Source organism: Mustela lutreola, chromosome 3 (assembly GCF_030435805.1).
Source record: "Mustela lutreola isolate mMusLut2 chromosome 3, mMusLut2.pri, whole genome shotgun sequence".
Lineage (NCBI taxonomy): Eukaryota > Metazoa > Chordata > Mammalia > Carnivora > Mustelidae > Mustela > Mustela lutreola.
The window spans coordinates 786,598-804,097 of NC_081292.1; the positions used below are offsets into that span (position 1 = coordinate 786,598).

The 17,500-nt window shown below is 66.1% G+C and overlaps 2 protein-coding genes across 8 annotated transcripts in view; one reads left to right on the forward strand and one right to left on the reverse strand.

Annotated features, from left to right (window-relative positions):
- Positions 1 to 558: 558 nt before the first annotated feature.
- On the reverse strand, positions 559 to 3,916 carry GRINA (glutamate ionotropic receptor NMDA type subunit associated protein 1). 2 transcript variants are annotated; one of them, XM_059165518.1, is made up of 7 exons: positions 3,759 to 3,916; positions 2,403 to 2,760; positions 2,198 to 2,310; positions 1,917 to 2,117; positions 1,649 to 1,777; positions 1,403 to 1,546; positions 559 to 1,295 (listed from the first exon to the last, which is right to left on the reverse strand). In XM_059165518.1, the coding sequence occupies exons 2-7, from the start codon at positions 2,734 to 2,736 to the stop codon at positions 1,146 to 1,148; spliced, it is 1,071 nt and encodes a 356-aa protein (XP_059021501.1). In that variant the 5' UTR covers positions 2,737 to 2,760; positions 3,759 to 3,916; the 3' UTR covers positions 559 to 1,145. The 2 variants fall into 2 exon arrangements, with proteins under 2 accessions (XP_059021501.1, XP_059021502.1); XM_059165519.1 differs by lacking the exon at positions 3,759 to 3,916 and adding an exon at positions 3,652 to 3,743.
- An 8,804-nt stretch (positions 3,917 to 12,720) lies between these two features.
- PLEC (plectin) overlaps positions 12,721 to 17,500 on the forward strand; it is a 53,911-nt gene continuing 49,131 nt past the window's right edge. For 2 of the 6 annotated variants that reach the window (XM_059165500.1, XM_059165516.1), the window contains exon 1: positions 13,977 to 14,172. In XM_059165500.1, the coding sequence (XP_059021483.1) occupies positions 13,983 to 14,172 (190 nt within the window). In that variant the 5' untranslated portion in view covers positions 13,977 to 13,982. Of the gene's footprint in view, positions 12,814 to 12,876; positions 13,064 to 13,976; positions 14,173 to 15,578; positions 15,715 to 17,500 lie in introns of those variants that run through there. The other 4 variants (XM_059165508.1, XM_059165511.1, XM_059165501.1 and 1 more) reach the window with 3 other exon arrangements.

Here is a 17,500-nt window from a genome sequence, read left to right on the forward strand (position 1 = left end):
GTAGAACAGAGGACCGAGGTGAGGCTGGGGGAAGGTGCTAGAGGCAGGCTGAGGGGGCCAAGCCCTCGGAGTCTGTCCAGCTTCCCTCAAGAGGCTCCAGTCTGCAGCCCCTCATGGGGAGCAGAGCGATCTGCAGGGCTTTGTCTGAGCCAGGCCCAGGGGGCAACATCAGGTGCCCACTGATGGGCAGAGCTGGGGGAAGTCTGCTCTGGGGCCAGTCAGTCACCTACGCTGTCCCCAGACCCAGGGGACCCGTAAGACCCTCCGCCACGCTGTGCGGTTCCCAGGAGCGAGTGGCAAGGTCAGGCCATTCACCACCCTGCAAACCCGGCGCCACAATGAAGCTCCGGAGGCCTCGGGTCCCTGCCCCCGTCCCCGCGGGGTACCTCAGACGGAGTTCAGGAAGGCGCCGGGAAGGGCAGTGCACTGTGCACGGAGGCGGCCTGGCCGCTCTCCCTGTCATTGCCCCCCCCAGCAGGCTCTCCTGCTCCTGCTCCCTTTACCCTGGCGATGCCCGCAGGCTCCTCCCCTCCCCAGAAAACGCGGCCAGGAGAGGGATCACAACGTGGAGAGCACAAGGGCCCATTTATTGGAATTTTAAAGACAGCAAGACAGAGGAAGGCCTCCCTCCCCCTGAAATAGCCTCATCTTCTCTGCCCTCAGGGCTCCGCGGGGGGGACAAGGCCCTCAGTCCTCAGGGCCCCCAGAGGGCAGCGCTCCAGGGTGGGGGAGGGGTAGGGGAAGGGGAACCCTAGGCCAGGCTTGGGGGGGTGCTGGAACGGGAAGGGAGACGTGCACCCTCACCCCTTGGCTCGCACCCTCTCCCCAAGACCTGGTGTGGCCCCCGGACCCTGGGGCGGGCTGGCAGACGGCTCATGCAACAGTGAGTGAGTGAGCAGGTGGCGGCCTGGGAACCGGGCCCCACTGCCCTGGGCGGGGCCGGAGGGCGAGAAGGGGCCATGCTGGCCACGGCAGGTCCACACAGGAGAATCTGCAGTTACACATGGGAGGGTCGGAGGGGGGTCCCACGGTCCTGGGCTGTGGCCGGCAGGAGGCGGGGGCGCGAGGGGAGGTGTGACGGCGCTGCCCCGTCAGGGCCAGGACCCAGGCCCACCACGCCGCCTGAGTGGGGCCCCGAGCTCCGGCTACTCCTTGGCGCGGCCGATGATGGTGAGGATGTAGAGGAAGATGTTGATGATGTCGGTGTAGAGGTTCAGCGCGGCGAACACGTACTCCTCGGGGCTCAGGGACAGCTGCTTGTTCCCCAGCAGCAGCTGGGTGTCCACAGCCAGGAACTGGAGGGGAGGGCAGGCCGGTGAGGGACACGTACCTGCCGCCTCGCTGCCCCTCTGGCCCGCCCCTGGCCCCCCCTGACCCCCCCTCGCCCACCCCCAGCACTCACACAGGTGAAGAGCAGGGCGCCCAGCGAGGCGTACACGATCTCCAGGATGCGGTTGCGGATGAAGATGCAGAGGATGGCGAAGGCGACCAGCACCACCAGGCTCACCAGCAGCACGCCCATGCACGACGTGAAGTCGTAGCGGGTCTGTGGGTACGGGGGGGGGGGGGGGGGACAGGGGTCTGGGTGCCGGCCCGGAAGGCGTCTGGGCCCGCGGGGCCAGCAGCCTGGCCTTCAAGAGCCCCTCACCTGCATGGAGAAGATGACCACCGTGAAGCAGACCGTCGTCGTGATGCCCACGGCCATGATGACTGCCTCAGTGTTGTAGAAGCTGGCGATCATGCCCACCATGTAGGACAGGCTGATGGTCAGGATCGACTGTGGGGACACAGAGCCTCGTGTGGGGGCAGCGGCTCCCCACCCCCGCCCTGCCCCATCCCCACCCTTCTGTGGCTGCAAAGAGGGGGGCAGCAGGTGAGGACGCTGGGCGAGGGGGCAGGCCGGGTGCTGGGGTTACCAGGGCAACAAGGTTCCAGGGATGCTTGCGCCGGAAGTCTCCACAGCAGCTGAGGACGATGAGGGAGACGAAGAAGACAGCATAGGACACATAGTAGGTCCACACGTTCTCCCGGACGAAGCCCTTCACCTTCCCGACGAAGGTGAACACAGCCACAGTGGACAGCGTCACAGACAGCTGCAGGGTCAGCACCAGGAACACCTAGGGTGGGAGCCGGCTCAGAGCCCGCCGTGAGGGGCCTCCGCACCTCCCCCTCCCCTGCCCCCAGCCTCCTTCCGCACCTTCCGGATGAAGGCCTGGCGGATGCTCTTGTCGTCCCAGTTGGTGGCGGGGAAGTCCTGGTTGTCGTAGTAGGATGGGGGGCCCTCTTCATGGTAGTTTCCATGCTGAGGTGCTGAGGGGCGGGGGGGGGGGGCTGGGTCAGCAGCTCAACTGGGCACCTGGAGCCCCTGCCCCTCCCCCCACAGCTTCACCCCTCATACTCACAGCCAGGGTCCGGTACCGGGAAGGCCTGTGGTTGTCCATAGGGGTTGGGGGGAAAGGGGCTCTGTGGATATGGCCCCTGAGGGTAGCCCCCTTGAGGGTAAGGGCCCTGGGGGTAGCCCCCTTGGGGGTAGGGGCCCTGCGGGTAGCCACCTTGGGGGTAGGAGCTGGGGCCCTGGGGGTACCCTGGCTGGCCATATGGAGAAGGCTGAAAGGGGGCTTGTGGGTAAGGGGCTCCAGGGTAGGGAGGCATGGATGGCTGGGGTCCCCCAGGATATCCAGGGTTGGGGGGAGGATAGCTGTCCCCAGACACCAAGAAACTCTTTTCATGGGGCATGGCCTCAGATTCTGTGGTCTCCCCCTAGAGGAGAGAGAGAGAAAAGTCAGCCCCGCAGTGACAAGTCCCCGGAAGCAGCCACCGCTGCCCCGCCCCACCTGCTGCAGGGAACCAGGACACAAAAGGGGGCATTCATGACTTTTGCCCCCAGGGCCATTGGCAACCCGTGAGCAGAAGGACCGCAAAGCCATGGAGGAGTGGTTGGCAGGCTGTGGGGCTTTGGAAGAGACCGTTCTAAGACCACCCCAAAAGTGGAGGAGGGGACAGACAAGAGGATGACTTCGCCAGCTCCACGATTTTTGGTTTTGGTTGTTTCTTAACAGCAAATGGGGGAGCTTTGTGACCGCGGCGGCGGAGTCTCCCAGGTCAGAGCTCAGCACGGGTCGGGGCTGGGGCGCGGTCAGGAAGGTGTGGAGGCGCGCCCGGACCTCCCCTTCGCCGCCCTCCCCTTAAGCAGCTTTAAGGGGCCAGAGCCCGAGGCTATTTCTATCCCAGGAAATCCCCAGGCCATCTGTGAGCAGCGACAGTCCTGACCCTTGTCCAAATGCAGGCCGGACCGTCCCTCGCTCCCAAGGTGGGGGGCAGCAGGCCTGGGTCGGCTGTCGGGGCGCCTGCCAGGAGGGCACGCCAGGAACAGCGGGGTGCGGGGGCGTGTGGGGGATGGAAGCGACCAGAGGGCGTGCGGGGGAACAAAGCGGGCGAGACGGCGAGGCGGATGGGGGCGGCGGCCACGGAACCCGCACCGAGGGCGGATGGGTCCCGCTGCCCGGTCAGGGGGCGCTCGGGACGCGGGTCTCGTCGTTGCCGCCCCCGCTCCCGCCCCCTACTCCGCCGGCCCGCCGGCCAGCCGCCCGCCCGCCCGCCGCCCGCAGCCGCGCCGGGCCCAAGCGGGCCGGGCGCCCCGGCGGGACCTACCGACTGACCCTCCGCGACGCCGCTCGGCTGCGCAGGGCCCGCGCGGGGGCGGCCGGCCCAGCGGCCGAGCGGGTAGCCGCGCCGCTGCGCTCGGGCCAGGGACTCACCACTCGCGGGGCGCCTCCGGAACGGTGCGCACGGTGTCCGGTGCGCGACCGCGCGGTCGATGGCCGCTGCGCCCGCACCCACACCCGCACCCGCTCGGCGGCCGGCTCGGCTGGGCCTGCGCCTGCGGCTCCGGAGACGCTGCGGGGCCTTGTGACGGGGCGGGGCCTGGGCGGGGCAGGGGCGGGGCCTGCGGCTGCGGAGACGCAGCCTGGCCCTGTGTCGGGGCGGGGCCTGGGCGGCGGGGCGGGGCCTGGGGCGGGGAGGCGGTGGAGCCGGGCTGCGGGCGGGGGCTGCACCGGGAGCTCTGGGCTGCTCGCGGTTGGGTCGTACCCGCTGTGGCCGCCGTGCTGGCTCCTTTCCGAGCCCCAGGCCGGCGCCCGGCGTCCCCCACTGTCCGCGGAAGGGCAGGCTTGGGCCGCGGGGGCTGAAGACCCTGGAGGCAGAGGCCCGGCCTGGCCGCTTGGGTTCGGGGAGCTGGAAGTGCATTCCGGAGCCTGGGACGCGCTGCCCGAGACTCCAGGCCGCGCTGGTCTTCAAACCCCGCTCTCCCTCTTCTCTCGCCCTTTCGTGCGGGCTCTCCTAAACTTGCGGGCCTTCCCCGCTGAGCGCCCCCCCCCCCCCGCTCCCGCCAAGTCACTGAGACCACACTAGACCTGCTATGTCTTGCGTCCTCGCCGCATCCTCGCGGACGGTGAAGGTGGCCTTCTCAGCCCCGCGTCATCGCCGCGGCCGTAGGTCAAGTCAGCTTCTTCCCGGGACTCCTGCAGTGCTGCTGGGGCCGGCGGACTGCCGCAGCCCGGTCGGTTTGGGCCGCAGTGCCTGGAGGCCCTGTTCGTGGCCCTCCCCAGACCCGCAGTGGTTCGGAGAATGCTCCCTCCCGACCCATGGCGCGCTGGCCCACCGTGCAAGACCAGGGGTAGCTGGGGAAGCCCTGAGCTGACTCCGCTCCTGCTGGTGTTACAGACTTGCCCCTCACGGCGGGTTCCCAGCGGTCACCAGTGTGACAGCTGATCCACAAAAACCCCGGAAAACTTAGCCCCCTGGTCGCGGTGGGACCTGCTCTGGCACAGGCTTGGAGCCTGGCCGCGGGCTGGGGTGCGAGACACGCCTGAGACAGTGTGTGAAAGGTGATCTGCTCTAGGACAAGAGAAGACATGGGCAGGCAGGGTGTAGAACAGGAAGCCCACGCAATTTACGGAGCTCACGTCAAGAAAAATCATTAGAAACGAAAACTATGAAGTGGAGGTGGGGGCCTTGGATGGGGCCCAAGCAAGTCAAAGGACCTTAGGGACTTTTTTTTTTTTTTTTTTTTTTAAGATTTTATTTATTTAGGGCACCTGGGTGGCTCAGTGGGTTAAAGCCTCTGCCTTCGGCTCAGGTCATGGTCTCGGGGTCCTGGTCTCGGTGTCCTGGGATCGAGCCCCGCATTGGGCTCTCTGCTCAGCGGGGAACCTGCTTCCTCCTCTCTCTCTCTGCCTGCCTCTCTGCCTACTTGCGATCTCTGTCAAACAAATTTTTAAAATCTTTAAAAAAAAAGATTTTATTTATTTATTTGACAGAGAGACACAGGGAGAGAGGGAACGCAAGTAGGGGGAGTGGGAGAGGGAGAAGCAGGCTTCCTGCTGACCAGGGAGCCCAGTGGGGGGCTCCATCTCAGGACCCTGATGTCATGACCTGAGCTAAAGACAGACATTTAATCATCTGAGCCCTCAATGCGCTCCAATCCTTAGGGACTTTAGGGTCAAGTTAAATCTACCAAGAAGAGTGCGCTGAGGGGAGCCATGGGGGTGGTAGCCAGGGGCTCTGAGAGGCCCATCCCCGCAGAGGGACAGGCCCATGCTTGGGTGCTGAGGAAGGGAGTGTCTGTTACTCTACGGAAAGAGGTTGGAGCTGGCTGAGCAGGGGGGAGTGCAGGGAGGGTGGGGACAGAGAGGGGATTGGGACCTGGTCAGGCCAAGCCTGGCAGGGCCCCCAAAGGACTTTGGCTTTTACTGAGTAATTCTGGCTTTTCCCATGGCTTAAGCTGGAGCTGTGGGCACCACTTCACGAGGCTCCGCTGCCCTCTGTGTTGAGGACGGACAGTAGGGTTGGGTAGGTGTGTCAGAGGGAGACGAAAACAAGAGGCTAGTGCAGTGGTGACCCAGGGAGGAGACGAGGGAGGCTCAGGCCAGGGTGCTGGGGGTGCAACCTGTGTGCAGGCTCCCCAGGTCCCCCCGGACGAGCCACAGGGTTAGTGAGAGGTTCCCAGCAGCCATGGGAACGAATCTGGGAGGCTGGAGGCAGATGACCAAAGGTGGGGCGGTCAGTAGCAAGAGCGTAGGTGGACCCTAAAGGTGCAGCCGGGGGGAGGCCCCGCACCACCCTGGGTCCTGTCTGCGCCTCCCTTTCCCCTTCTGTGATGAGGATCTGCTCAGTAGCACATGTCGGCAGAGTGTGTGACCTCTGCTGGGTTGTCCACGACAGTGACGATGCGGTCTGCATCGGGCGGGAAGACGCACAGGTGCACAGACCAGGGATCCCCCGGGAGGACAGCAGCCGGCGGCTGTGCTGGGCGGGGTGGAGGCCGTGCTGGGCCAGGGTGGGAGCTGTTCTCCTTCAGCAGCCTGTGGGCCCTCGGCTGGCTGTGGACCCTGACCCCCCACCAGCTATACCCCTGCCACCAGCTACAGGGCCGGTGGGCCTGGAAGGAGCACAGGCTCCGTGGTACAGGCTGAGCCTGAGGCTGGCCCCGCCCATGTGCAGCTGCAGGGACTGTCCCCCACTTCCTGCCTGTGCCCCAGCATCCAGAGCAGCACGGCCAGACCCTGCTGTGTGCCACGGAGCACCGAGTGCCGCCCCGCTCTGCCTTGGACAGTCCCCGGCCAGACTGGGTCCTGGCCCACGTGCCCCAGCCCCTCTCCGAGGCAGGGGAGTCTCAAGATTGGGGCAGGTGTGCTTGTTGGGGGGACGCTGGGAGCCGGCCTGCACCTTCCCCCGCAGGAGTCTGAGTCCTGGAGACCCTGGGCCTGAGGGGGTTGAGGCGTCCCCGGCCCAGCAGCTGATGTGGTGGGGAGCGTCTCCCCGAGGGCCTGCTGCTGCGGGGGCTGTGTCTGGAGCCCGTGCTCCGCAGTGGCAGGGGGGCCCAGGAGGGCCTGGACTGCCCACCTGGGCACCTGCACACGGTGGCCTCCTCCAGCAGCGGCAGGCTGAAGGGAGCTGCATAGACAGACGTGGGCCCCACTCTCCCTGCTCCTCAGAGCCCCGATGGGCCCCTGTCCTCTCCTTTCCTCCAAGTGGCCAGGTGGGTCCTACAGCAGGACCCCCAGTGGCGGCGCTCAGGGCTGAGCCTGCCCCCCTCCCCACTGTGACATCGTGGAGCCCAAGCAGCTTGCCACGGACACTGGGAGAGGGAACGACCTGGTCACGGGGGGGCCAGGGGCCAATGAGCATGGAGAGCCAGTGAGGGGGTGAGAGCCAGTGAGGGCGCTGAGAGGGGCGGGGCTGGGGACACTGTGCTCCGAGGAGGAAGCAGGGCAGACAGGAGCCTCTCTAGGGATGGGTCCCCTTGGGTCTCTTGGCCAGGCTGGCCACTCAGCTTGGGGTTTACCGGGTTACTGGGATGGGGAGCTGGCGGGCCATGGCCTGTGGGGTCTCCAGACCCAGTGGGCCCCGTGGAGACGGCCAGCAGGTCTTTGGAGCAGGTTTCCATACACCCTGCAGCCCCCAGACTGCATAGGCAGTGACCAAGAGAAGGTGCACATGGGTAGGGCTCTCTGGGGACCCCAGCACACCCTGGGGCCCTTTCTCGACCTGGCCTTCTACCTTGTGTTGCGTTGTGTTGCGTTGCGCTGCGTCGCGTTGCGCTGCGTCGCGTCGCATCGCGCTGTGCTGTGCTGTGTTGTGTTGTGCTGTGCTGTCTTGTGTTGTGTTGTGCTGTGTTGTGTTGTGTTGTGCTGTGTTGTGTTGTGTTGTGACCCTGTACCCTTCCCCTTCTCTCTATCGCTCACCTGCCTTACCCTGTACCCTGCACCCTGCCTGGGCTTGGCCACTGACCCCACATCTCTCCCTGCCCCCAGCAGAGGTCTGAGTGTGGCTGGCCACCCTGGAGGACCTGGGTGGGGAGGACTTGCTGTCTCACAGCTGGGCATAGTGGGGGTCTGAGGGGCGCCCAGAGTGGAATCCCGCCTCCAGGGCCCGGGAGGGGGCTGGGGTGGCCACAGGGGACATCGCCACGCTGTGGTGAACCTGTGGGAGGCAGAAGACAAGCTCGTGGGCAGGGAGCTGGTGGCCCGTCTGGTGGTGCGCGTGGCTTTCAGGCAGGGTGTAGCTGAGCTGGGTGGGGTGCTGGGGGCTGCCTTGGAGGCACGGGTCGAGGAGGAGATTGTGGGGCCCCGGGAGCCCGTCTGGAGTCGAGATGTGAGTGTTGCCCAGGGGGTGACGGCAGGACTTTGGGACCCCACCACCTAGCAGGATTGCTGGCTGCCCCCCCACCTCGCTCGGGATCAGAGTTTGGCCTTTGTCTTGGCAGCTTTGGGCCCCAGCTGTGAGCCTGCACCCGGCTTGGGGAGGGCGGGGGGGGGGCAGCCATCGGGGTCCAGTGCCCTAGGAATGGCCCAGATCCCCTGGGTCTCCAGGTGTCTCAGCAGAGGCGGGAGGGTCCTTGGACAGGCTGGGGTCTGGCAGAGAGCAGCAGGGAGGCCCGGGTGGGGCCGTGGGGCGTCTGCTCACATGGATCCACATGGCCCAGGTGCGTCCACACCCTGTGCTGCCGGCCTCCTGTGGTCACCCACTCGACTCATGGCACCACATTGTCTTGCTGAGCCCCTCCCCATCCCACCCCCCCCCCCGCCCCCGGCTGTCACTCTGGCCCCTCCGACGAGGGCCCATGGGGCTCCCTAGTCCTGTCCCTGCTCTGGGGGTGGGGGGAGACAGAAGGGTGTAGAGGGCAGGGAGCCCCAGGATCTGACAGGCCAGAGCAGGGGTCCCCGTTTTGCAGACTGCAGCCCAGTGAGGGCGGAGGGTGGCACCCGCGCTCCTTGTCGGAAGCGCGGGGTGGTGGCGCCATCCCGTGGCCACTGTAAGTATTACGCACGCCGTAGATAAGGGACTGGCGCTGTTCTGGGGACCCCCCCCACAGCGTCTGCCCCAGCGGGACCTGCTGCACTATTTTTATTCGCTAAATGTGGCAACTCTGAGCATGGGTGTGTTTCACTTTTTAAACTTTTTCGGAGATTGTGTTTATTTGACAGAGAGCATGAGCACAAGCAGGGGAGCAGCGGAGGGAGAGGGAGAAGCAGGCTCCCTGCTGAGCAGGGACCCCCCCCCCCTGAATTGGGGCTCGATCCCGGGACCCCGAGCCGAAGGCAGATGCCTCACTGACTGAGCCACCCAGGCGGCCCCGGCCCTATGGGTGTGCTTCAAACACTGGGAAGCACTGGGTGGGGGACACCGAGAGTGAGCCCCCGCCTGTCAGGCATCGGGAAGGAGAGGCTGCAGAGGGTCTCAGGAGGCGGCCAGGGGGTGAGGGCAGTGGCCGGAGCTGAACCGAGCCGGCAGGGGAGTGACCATGAGGTGAGGACAGGTGCAGATGAGCCGGTCAGGTGAGGGAGGGGGGCGGGCTGGGTGCTCGCCGGGTAGACAGGCGGGAGGAAGGGGCCTTGCAGAGCCCAGGCCTCTGTGGTGGCCGAGGCCAGCCAGGCACTCTGGACGCTAGATGTACAGAGCTGCAGGCGGGCTGGGCAGCAGAAGTGACCTGCCGCCAGGCAGAGATGCAGAACGTCCCCCCTTCCCCAGATGGCCCAGCACCGCTGTTTTCCTACAGGCGGTAGCTCCAGCTCAGAGGGCCCCTTCCCTCCGCCCTTGGACTTAGCAGCTCTCCCTTCTGCTCTGTGGAAACAGGCTCCGCCGTGTGTGGCTCCCACCCCCCCTCGCAGGGCTTGCAGTCTCCAGAATCTTGATCGTGGCACTCGCGGCTTGTGTTTCCTGAACAACGTCAGAGACCGTTTCTTGACTCGCTCCGTGGGGTGCGGAGATCGCACGGTCTGGCCAGTTGCGTTTTTCTTACGTTATCAAGGTTGACAGGTGTCACTTCCTAGTTTGTGACCACCGTGATGGTAACGGAAAGTATTTACCAATGAACCAGAGGAAACCAGGAAGCGAAATCCTCGTTATTAAAACTGTGTTGCATGAAAGAGAATTATGCAAGGGTTCAAAGACTAATGGTCCGTTTTCTTCTTCTCCTCCTCTATGTAGGCTCCGTGTCCAGTGTGGGGTGTGACCCTTGAGCACATGACCCTGAGATCAGGAGTCACGGGGTCAACTGACCAAGCCAGCCAGGCTCTGCAGACCCAGGGCTCTTCATCTTTATTTTATTATTATTTTTTTAACTTTCACTTTTTTTCCTGTGTGGTTACCCTCTGTGGCCCCTGTCCCCAGCCCGTACAGACTCTGTTTAGCAGAGAACCTCCCTGACTGGCCAGGAAACATTTACTTTGCTTTTTACCATTAGAGGTAACTTGCAACTGTAATTGGTGGAAACTTGTTTTTCGAGTGAAAGCTGCTCTGTGTTTGAGACATAGTTAAGACAAGTTAAAACAAGTTAAATAAGCACAGTGAGATCTTGTGTATCTTAAAATGTCCTTATTTTGTCCTCATTAGTAGTGTAGGCAGGCATAGTGTTCAGGATCAAACTACGTTTTCCTTCCAAGCTCTGAAAGACAGTGCCCTTTTCTTTTCACTTAAAAAACATTGTTTTAGGAAAGCTAAAAAAATCCATTTGTGGTCTCTTAGCACATAGTAGCATTGGTGGTGAGCATGTGGCATTTTTCCTAGATTTTTCCCCACTTGCATATGACTTAGGGGTGTGCGCGCGCATGCATGTGTGTGTGTGTGCGTGTGTGTCTGGGTACTTGGGAGTCTCCCCAGCAGGCAGGCGCCAGGGATGTGTCTTTCACCTTTGTCCTTCTGGGCCTTTTTATGGATCCTTTCCACCAGCAGACGCCAGCTCGGGGCAGGGAAACTGGGCTCCAGGGCGCCCTCCCTGGAAGGGGCTGGCCCCCTGTGTGCCACCTTCCCCATGGGTCCCCATCTCCTCCCTTTAGCTCTGAGCTGGGGGCCACTTCCCCAGCTCCACCTCCTGACCTCACCACCCCGTCTGCCCACTGAACTCTATGTCTGCATTCCATTCCCAGCTTTTTCAGACTGATTCTTTCTCCAAGCAGCCAGTCCTGGTGCGTGGATGTGATACTCTCTTGCCTCCCCCTAAAGAGATTAGTTGGAATTTCTTTGGAAGCTCTGTTTGAGCCGCTGAGTTAGCTCCGTTGCCGCTGGCTGCTGGTCTTCCCAGTGCTGAGGGGTCCGGGCCATCTCATGGAATCTCAGGAACGTCCTGTGTGCAGTAGGGGCACCTAGCTCAGCTTTGCCCTGTAGAGCCTGGCTGTGGGTGCCGGGGCCTGGTGAGTGCTTGGGCTTGCCCACCTGCAACCCTCCTCCTGCAAGGACCAGACTTCCCTGGAGGGAGCAAGGCTTCTGAGAAGCCTTCCAGCGCTACTTGGGCCCCCATCTGGGCGGCTAACGTCTGCCTAACCTCTGCAGCGGGATGCAGCGTGACTGGAGCTTGACCATCTCCCCAGACCCTGAACTCCACCAAGGGAAAGCTCTTGGCTTCCAGGCTCAGCTCTGCTGCGGGTTCCCCCCGGGGGTTGGGGGGAGTAGGGGTAGAAGTGTCTCCCGAGAGCCTGGCCCTGGATGGCTTTCCCAGGGTGGAGCGCATGAGCGTGGGCTGCAGCAGCAGGTCCCACGTCCCAGGGAGCACTTGGAACAGGCAGGCCTCTTAGAGACGCCCAGGGGAGTAGGTCCTGTGCCACGGCTCATCCGCCGGGCAGTCCCACACATGTGCACAGGGCTTCAGCCACAGCTAGGGAGGCTTTGACAGGCCAGGCGGTGGTCTCGGGCTCTGGTCACCCGAGACCATCTTGACCCTCGCCTGTCCCCTGCAGGCACACTCTGTGGGCAGGGGCGTGCCTCCCTGTCCCTGCAGGACCGCTACTGGGCCCCAGCGCTGATGGCCACAAGGCGGTGTTCCCGGTAGTGGAAACCTGTGGGCACCCCCCCACCCCCTGCGCGCCCCTGGCCACGTGTTCCTGCGCCAGGAGCGGGGTGGTGGGCCAGCCCAGCATCTTTGTCATCCTTCGGGACACCCGGGCCCTGCCCACCCACCTCATTACTTGCAAGCACATGCCCGGGCTTCCCCAGAGGATTCCTCTGGGCATTTGGGCCGTTTTCCAGCCTCCTGACCCTCCTCCCCCCACCCCCTCCAGTCACTGGGCTCCTTGCTGCGCACGGCCTTCCCGCCCCCTGGGCTGCCCGAGTTGACCCTGGGGTCGCCCCACCTCTGGCTGGGGGGAGTGGACAGGAGGGTGCAAACCTGGGGGACCAGGGCTGTGTCCCCGCTTGGGGGCCCGTACCCGCCGGAGCCGGCCCAGCCACCAGGGGTCAGCAGAGCCCGGAGGGAGGGTGGGCCCGCTCGACCCCGCCCGCCTCGGCCAAACCCCGACCGAGCGCCACGGTTTCCTGAATAAACGTCTACTGGAAACCAGGCGGCGGGGCCTACGGGACCTCTGGGTCCGATCTCTGCTAGGGAAATGGGGGACCCCGGCGTGGCTAGGGGCGAGGGCCGGCGGGCAGAGTCCGTGGCTCCTTCCGGGTAGCCCTGGTCCGCGGGCGGAGGCCGGACCCAGCGCGCACCCCTGCGACCCCACGTCGCCTTAGTGACTCGCACGCTCCCCAACAACGTCTCCTTGCCGACCGGCCCGCCCTGTGCGCGCGGGGAGGCCTGCGCCCGGCCAGAGCGGCGCGCACCAGTCGGGCGCTGCTCGCCAAGCGGAACGCGCGCTCCGGCCCGTCGCCTCGGGGAGGCCCCGGCCCCGCGCGCACCCGGGCGCGACGATCGCACGGGCGGCGCTCGGTTGGGGCCGGGGCGGGGCTCCGAGCTCGCCCCGCCTGCGCAGCCTCCGCGGCTCTCCCCGCCCGGCAGTCCCGTGGCGGCGACCGAGCCTAGCCGAGCTGAGCCACCAGGCACGTAGGACCCGGCGGGGGATGGAGAGGCGTGCGGCGCGCGGGAGCTGCGGGGCGGGGCTGGGGGCGCTGCGGCCTCAGGCGTCCCGGAACTAGGGGCTGCGTCGCGGCCCATGCTCCCTGCGGAGGACACCACCTCTGCGCGCCCAGCACTGCGGAACTGGACGGGCGGTGCCCGGAGTGTGGGCAGGAAAGGCTGCTGGGGAGGCGCGGTGACAGCGGCGTGCCGGGCGGGGGGACCGGAGCAGAGGTGCGGGTGGAGGAGCGGTGGGGCGGGGAGGGGGTAGGCGGGGCGGGGTGGCCCCCAACTCCGGTGCCCGCTGTCTCCTCGCCAGCGCTTAGCCCCAGGGCGGAGGCGCAGAGTCCATATCGTGCCCCCGCTCCCCCCGGCCCTGCCGGGACAGAGCCCCATTCACCTCCCGCACGCCAGCGCTCTTGGGGACCCGGAGCGGAAGAGCGGTCACGCGTGGGTGTGCGTGTGCCCCGGCAGCGCCGGCGGTGCGGGTGCGCGTGAGGCTCCGGGCTGGGGCAGGAGGGGAGGCCCGAGATCCGCCCACGCCGCTGCGGCTCCCGATGCTCGCAGGCCTTCACTGCGGAGAGCAAGGTGGGACCGCGCGGAGGTGGGGGTGGGGAAAGGCGGTCGGGAGTCCTAGAGGCTGACACAGCTCGGAGGTAGAGCGCCCGTGTGGGCCGGGACCCCTCCCTGATGGCGGGGTGAGGGCAGGGAGTGCGGTCCGGGCTCCCTGATGGTGCGGCTGGCCTGCTGATCAGAGGTTTTCAGGGGACGTGCAGGTTTGGGACGCAGCCGGTGGGGGCTGGTTTCTGAGTGATGGCGTGAGCCCCGGCACAGACAGTGTGGAGGGGCCAGTGTCCTGGCGATAGACAAGGGAGTGAGGTCAGTGTTGGGGGGAGGGGTGTCTTTGTGTGGATGTCCCCAGGGTGAGCTGGAGGGAGTGAGGCCAGTTGTGGATGGGAGCAGAGTTGTCAGTGTCTGGGTTGGGGGGTCAGTACGTGTGAAGTGGGACCCAGGAGGGGAGTGAGGTTCGGTGTCCAGCTGGTTAGGGTGCGAAGGGTGCGGTCAATGTCCAGATTAAGGAAGTGGCGGTTGGTGTGCAGTAACCCCCTAAGCCCAGAAGTGTGACCCCCTCCTGCTCCCTCTCCAGGAGGCCATGTCAGGCGAGGACCACGAGGGGCGGCCGGTGGCTGAAGATGCCAACGGAGGCAGCGGCTCGCCCAGCCCTGGGGACACACTGCCCTGGAACCTGGGGAAGACACAGAGGACCCGGCGAAGCGGAGGGGGCTCCGGGGGCAATGGGAGCGTGCTGGACCCCGCCGAGCGGGCCGTCATCCGCATTGCAGGTAACGCCCTGGGCATCGTCGGCCCAGTTCGCACACTGGCGCCCACTTGCTGACTGAGCACCTGCCGGCGGCTCCCCGCGGGTGTCAGCGGTGGGAGCCCCGCTGCGCCTCGGGGGCAGGTGACCGCGGGCCGCACAGCGCCACCTGCTGGCCCCCGCCTGTCCACCACAGGAGGCCCGCGCCGGAGCCCGAGGTTGAGTCGGGTCTGGAGGCGCCATCATGGGCCTCATGACCAGGAGCCAGTGCCCAGATGCCATGATACTTTCTGGGGCTTTTGGGGCAGGGCCACCTCCCAGGCCCCTTGCTCTCGGCCGCAGCGCGGGGGAGCACGCAGGAGCCGGAGGGGAGGGGTCCCCGGTTGGCTAGAGCTGTGGGGCCTCCGTGGGCTGGGGGCCTGCCTTGGCCTCCAGCCGCTGCCCTGCAGTGGAGGACGGGAAGGGCCCGGCCTGAGGCCCCTGCGAGTGCAGGGCGGGGCAGCTGGGGACGGCCCCTGCCCCTGGGAAGTGGGTGACCCAGGGCAGGAGGCCATCAGGCAGGCTGTGGCAGGAGGGGAAGGACCGGCTGAGGGTTGGCTGGCGCAGGCTGCACACAGCTGACCCCATTCCCCCCAGGACAGAATGAGGGCGAGGCATGTGGAGGGCAGGCCTGGCCCCTGCAGGAGGCCGGGGCGACACTGAGGCAGGTGGCCAGAAGCCTGCAAGGCCAGCCGCTGAGCGGCGAGGGGCTCCGTGGGGGCGAGGCCCGGTAGCAGCGCAAGGCAGTGCGGAGGCACGGGACGCCGTGAGGGTGTGTGGGCGTCACATATGGGTTTTGAAGAAGGATTTTTACCCACGTGAAAGCAGATCACGAGTGTCCTTCCGCACCGCACGCCGTCTTTGGCGTCCGCCCCCGCCGTGGGGTGGTGGCCGCAGCCCTCCCCGGGCGAGCTGCCGTCGGGGTGTGGGCCGCGGGGTCTGCGTCTCCCGCGCTCGGACACGGGGGGCTTTGCCCATTTCGTGGGTGGGAAAGAATCTTTTAGTTTCACCAAATCTTTTTTCTTTTGGCTGCGCATTGTCTATTTTAGTCTTTTTAGACTAAAATTGGTTGTGCTTTGAGCCTCTTTTTATATCGAAGCCACCAGCTCTGGTCTCCAGCGGCGGGAGGCGTCTCGGGAGCGGCACGGGGAGGCGGGAGGGGCGCGCCCGGGGGCGGCCAGGTGAGGTAGCCGGGGACGTCGGGGCGGCGGGGGTCGGGGTCGGGGTCGGGGCGGGAGGGGTGCGGCGGCCGGGAGCCTGCCCAGCCCGCCCCGCGCGGCCCCGGGCCCCTGGCCCCTCGCCCGGCCCCGCCCCGCCCGTGGGGCATCCTGGGTGCGGGGGGCGGGGCGGGGCCGCCCCTTTAAGCGGCGCGCGGCCGCGGGGCCGGTGGCCGCCGGGTCTGGAGGCCGCTCCGCGCCGCCCCGCCCCGCCCCGCGCCCAGGCATGGCCGCCCCGCCGCCCCCGGGCCCGCCGCCCGACGAGCTGGACTTCATCCAGGCCTACGAGGAGGTGCGGGAGAAGTACAAAGGTACGGCGCCGCCGGCCCCGCGCACCGTGCGGGCGACCTGCCGTCCGGCCGGGCCCTGGCAGGTCCTCCAGCCTGACGGCCCGGCCTCTGACCGCTTGTCCGCCGTGGCCGCTCCTATCGCGGCTCCGGTTACCGCCCTGCCCGCCGCCTCGCCGGCCCCGCTCGAGCCCCCGCGGCTGCGGCGCCCCCGGGAGAGGCGGGAGCGGCGGGAGCGCCCGGCGGAGCCCCCGCGGTCATGCCCTTAATAGGGCATCGCGCGGCGAGGGTGGTGGGGTGGGCCGCGCCGCGGGCGGAGGCTCTCGGGGCCGGGGTCCAGTGTCCCCAGCCGGTGCCCAGCAGACACGTGGGTCAAGGCCGAGCCCTCCCGCGCCCCTCAGCAGGGTGCCTCCCCCCGGGGGTGGGGGCCCCCGTGGCCACACCTGGCAGTGGGTCGCATACTTGTGGCCTCTCCTCACATCCCCAAACGGGCCCTCACCTAGGCTGCCACCCTTCCTTGGCAAGGACCTCCTCACTCCCCTTCTCCGACACCCCCCTCCCCCGTAGGCAGCCGTGGGTTGGGGAAGACTGGGCAACCTTCCCTTCCTATTGAGAAGAACTGATTCTCTGGCTTTGACAGACCTCTTGGCCTGCTGCAGGGGCCCCCTGGGGCCTCTGACCTGCCCAGGCCCTTGGTGCTGTCCCCGGAGGGCACACACAGCCCTGGCTCCTGGCCCACGCAGGCTCAGGGCCGGGTGAGTGAGCTGCTGCAGAGGGTCGAGGTGGGGGCCCTGGGCAGAGCTGACCAGAGCTGTTTCCAGCTCCACGTGGCTGGCTCGGCCTCCAAGGGCAGCTCAGGGAGAGCTCCTGCTAGGGCCTCACCTTGCTCTCTGCCTACTGACCTCCCCCAGGCAGGGAGAGGTTGCAGAGCGCCTAGGGCTCTTCCCTGCCAGGCCCCCCTCCGCAAAGAGCTTCTGCGTGATCTCTGCCTGTGCTGTGCGGTCTCCTGCCCGTGCTGTGGCCGCCCCGTTGGCCTGGTCCTCACAGAGATGCTCCTGGGGTGACGGGCTGCTGAGGGAGGGAGTCTAGGTCCAGAGAGGGCCGGCCTGCTGCTCTTAGCTCCCAGAGCCAGCCTGGCCTTGGAGGGTTCACCTGGGTGGTTCCTGGGCATGGAAGCAGCTGCCCACGTGGGCCACAGCTCTCCTGTGTTTCCTGTGTCTGTCTCCTCTCAACTGTTTATGAAGTAGTCACTCTGTTTGAAGTAGGGACACCTACGCAAAATACACAGAATACATAGTGGTTTGTTCCAGAATCTTCCTTGGTATGATCGGGTTGGTCCAGATCCTGTCTGGGGCATCTGGGTGAGGCATACTGACCAGATTAGCCATGTTCCCTCTACTCCCTGAGTTGGAGGCCGGCCTCCCAGGAGTGAGATCTGACAGGTCCCTGGGGGTTCTTCTGTCTCGGTGCCCTCCCTGGATGCCAGGCTTGGTGTTGGACACACTGGGCTGTCTTGGCCCGTGTCCACCTCCTGGGCGTGGTGGCTGGAGGCTGACAAAAGGGCAGTCGGCGACTTGAGCCTGCTTCTTGCCCGAGGGTACACAGCGTGGACTCGCCAGGGCCCGTGGCCCAGCTCTCTGGTCTGGTGGTACTGGTAGCTGGCCATGGCTTGGTAGGAGAGTGAGTGCTGGGGGCTTCCCACATGGGCCTGGGCATTGGAGGGCTTCTGGGTCATACCAGGCACCCCCGGGACTCCTTAGCTCCTTTGAGTAAGGGTCTAGGTTGGTGCCTGTGGCCAGCCCAGGGCCAC

What these genes read in the sequence shown, in the direction of transcription:
- GRINA (XM_059165518.1), bottom strand. Translation starts at nt 2,736, where the DNA reads ATGCCCCATGAAAAGAGTTTCTTGGTGTCTGGGGACAGCTATCCTCCC. An exon ending in CCTGGAACCTTGTTGCCCTG is followed by an intron (nt 1,778 to 1,916) that starts GTAACCCCAGCA and finishes GTGTCCCCACAG; the next exon opens with TCGATCCTGACCATCAGCCT. An exon ending in TGGTCATCTTCTCCATGCAG is followed by an intron (nt 1,547 to 1,648) that starts GTGAGGGGCTCT and finishes CCGTACCCACAG; the next exon opens with ACCCGCTACGACTTCACGTC.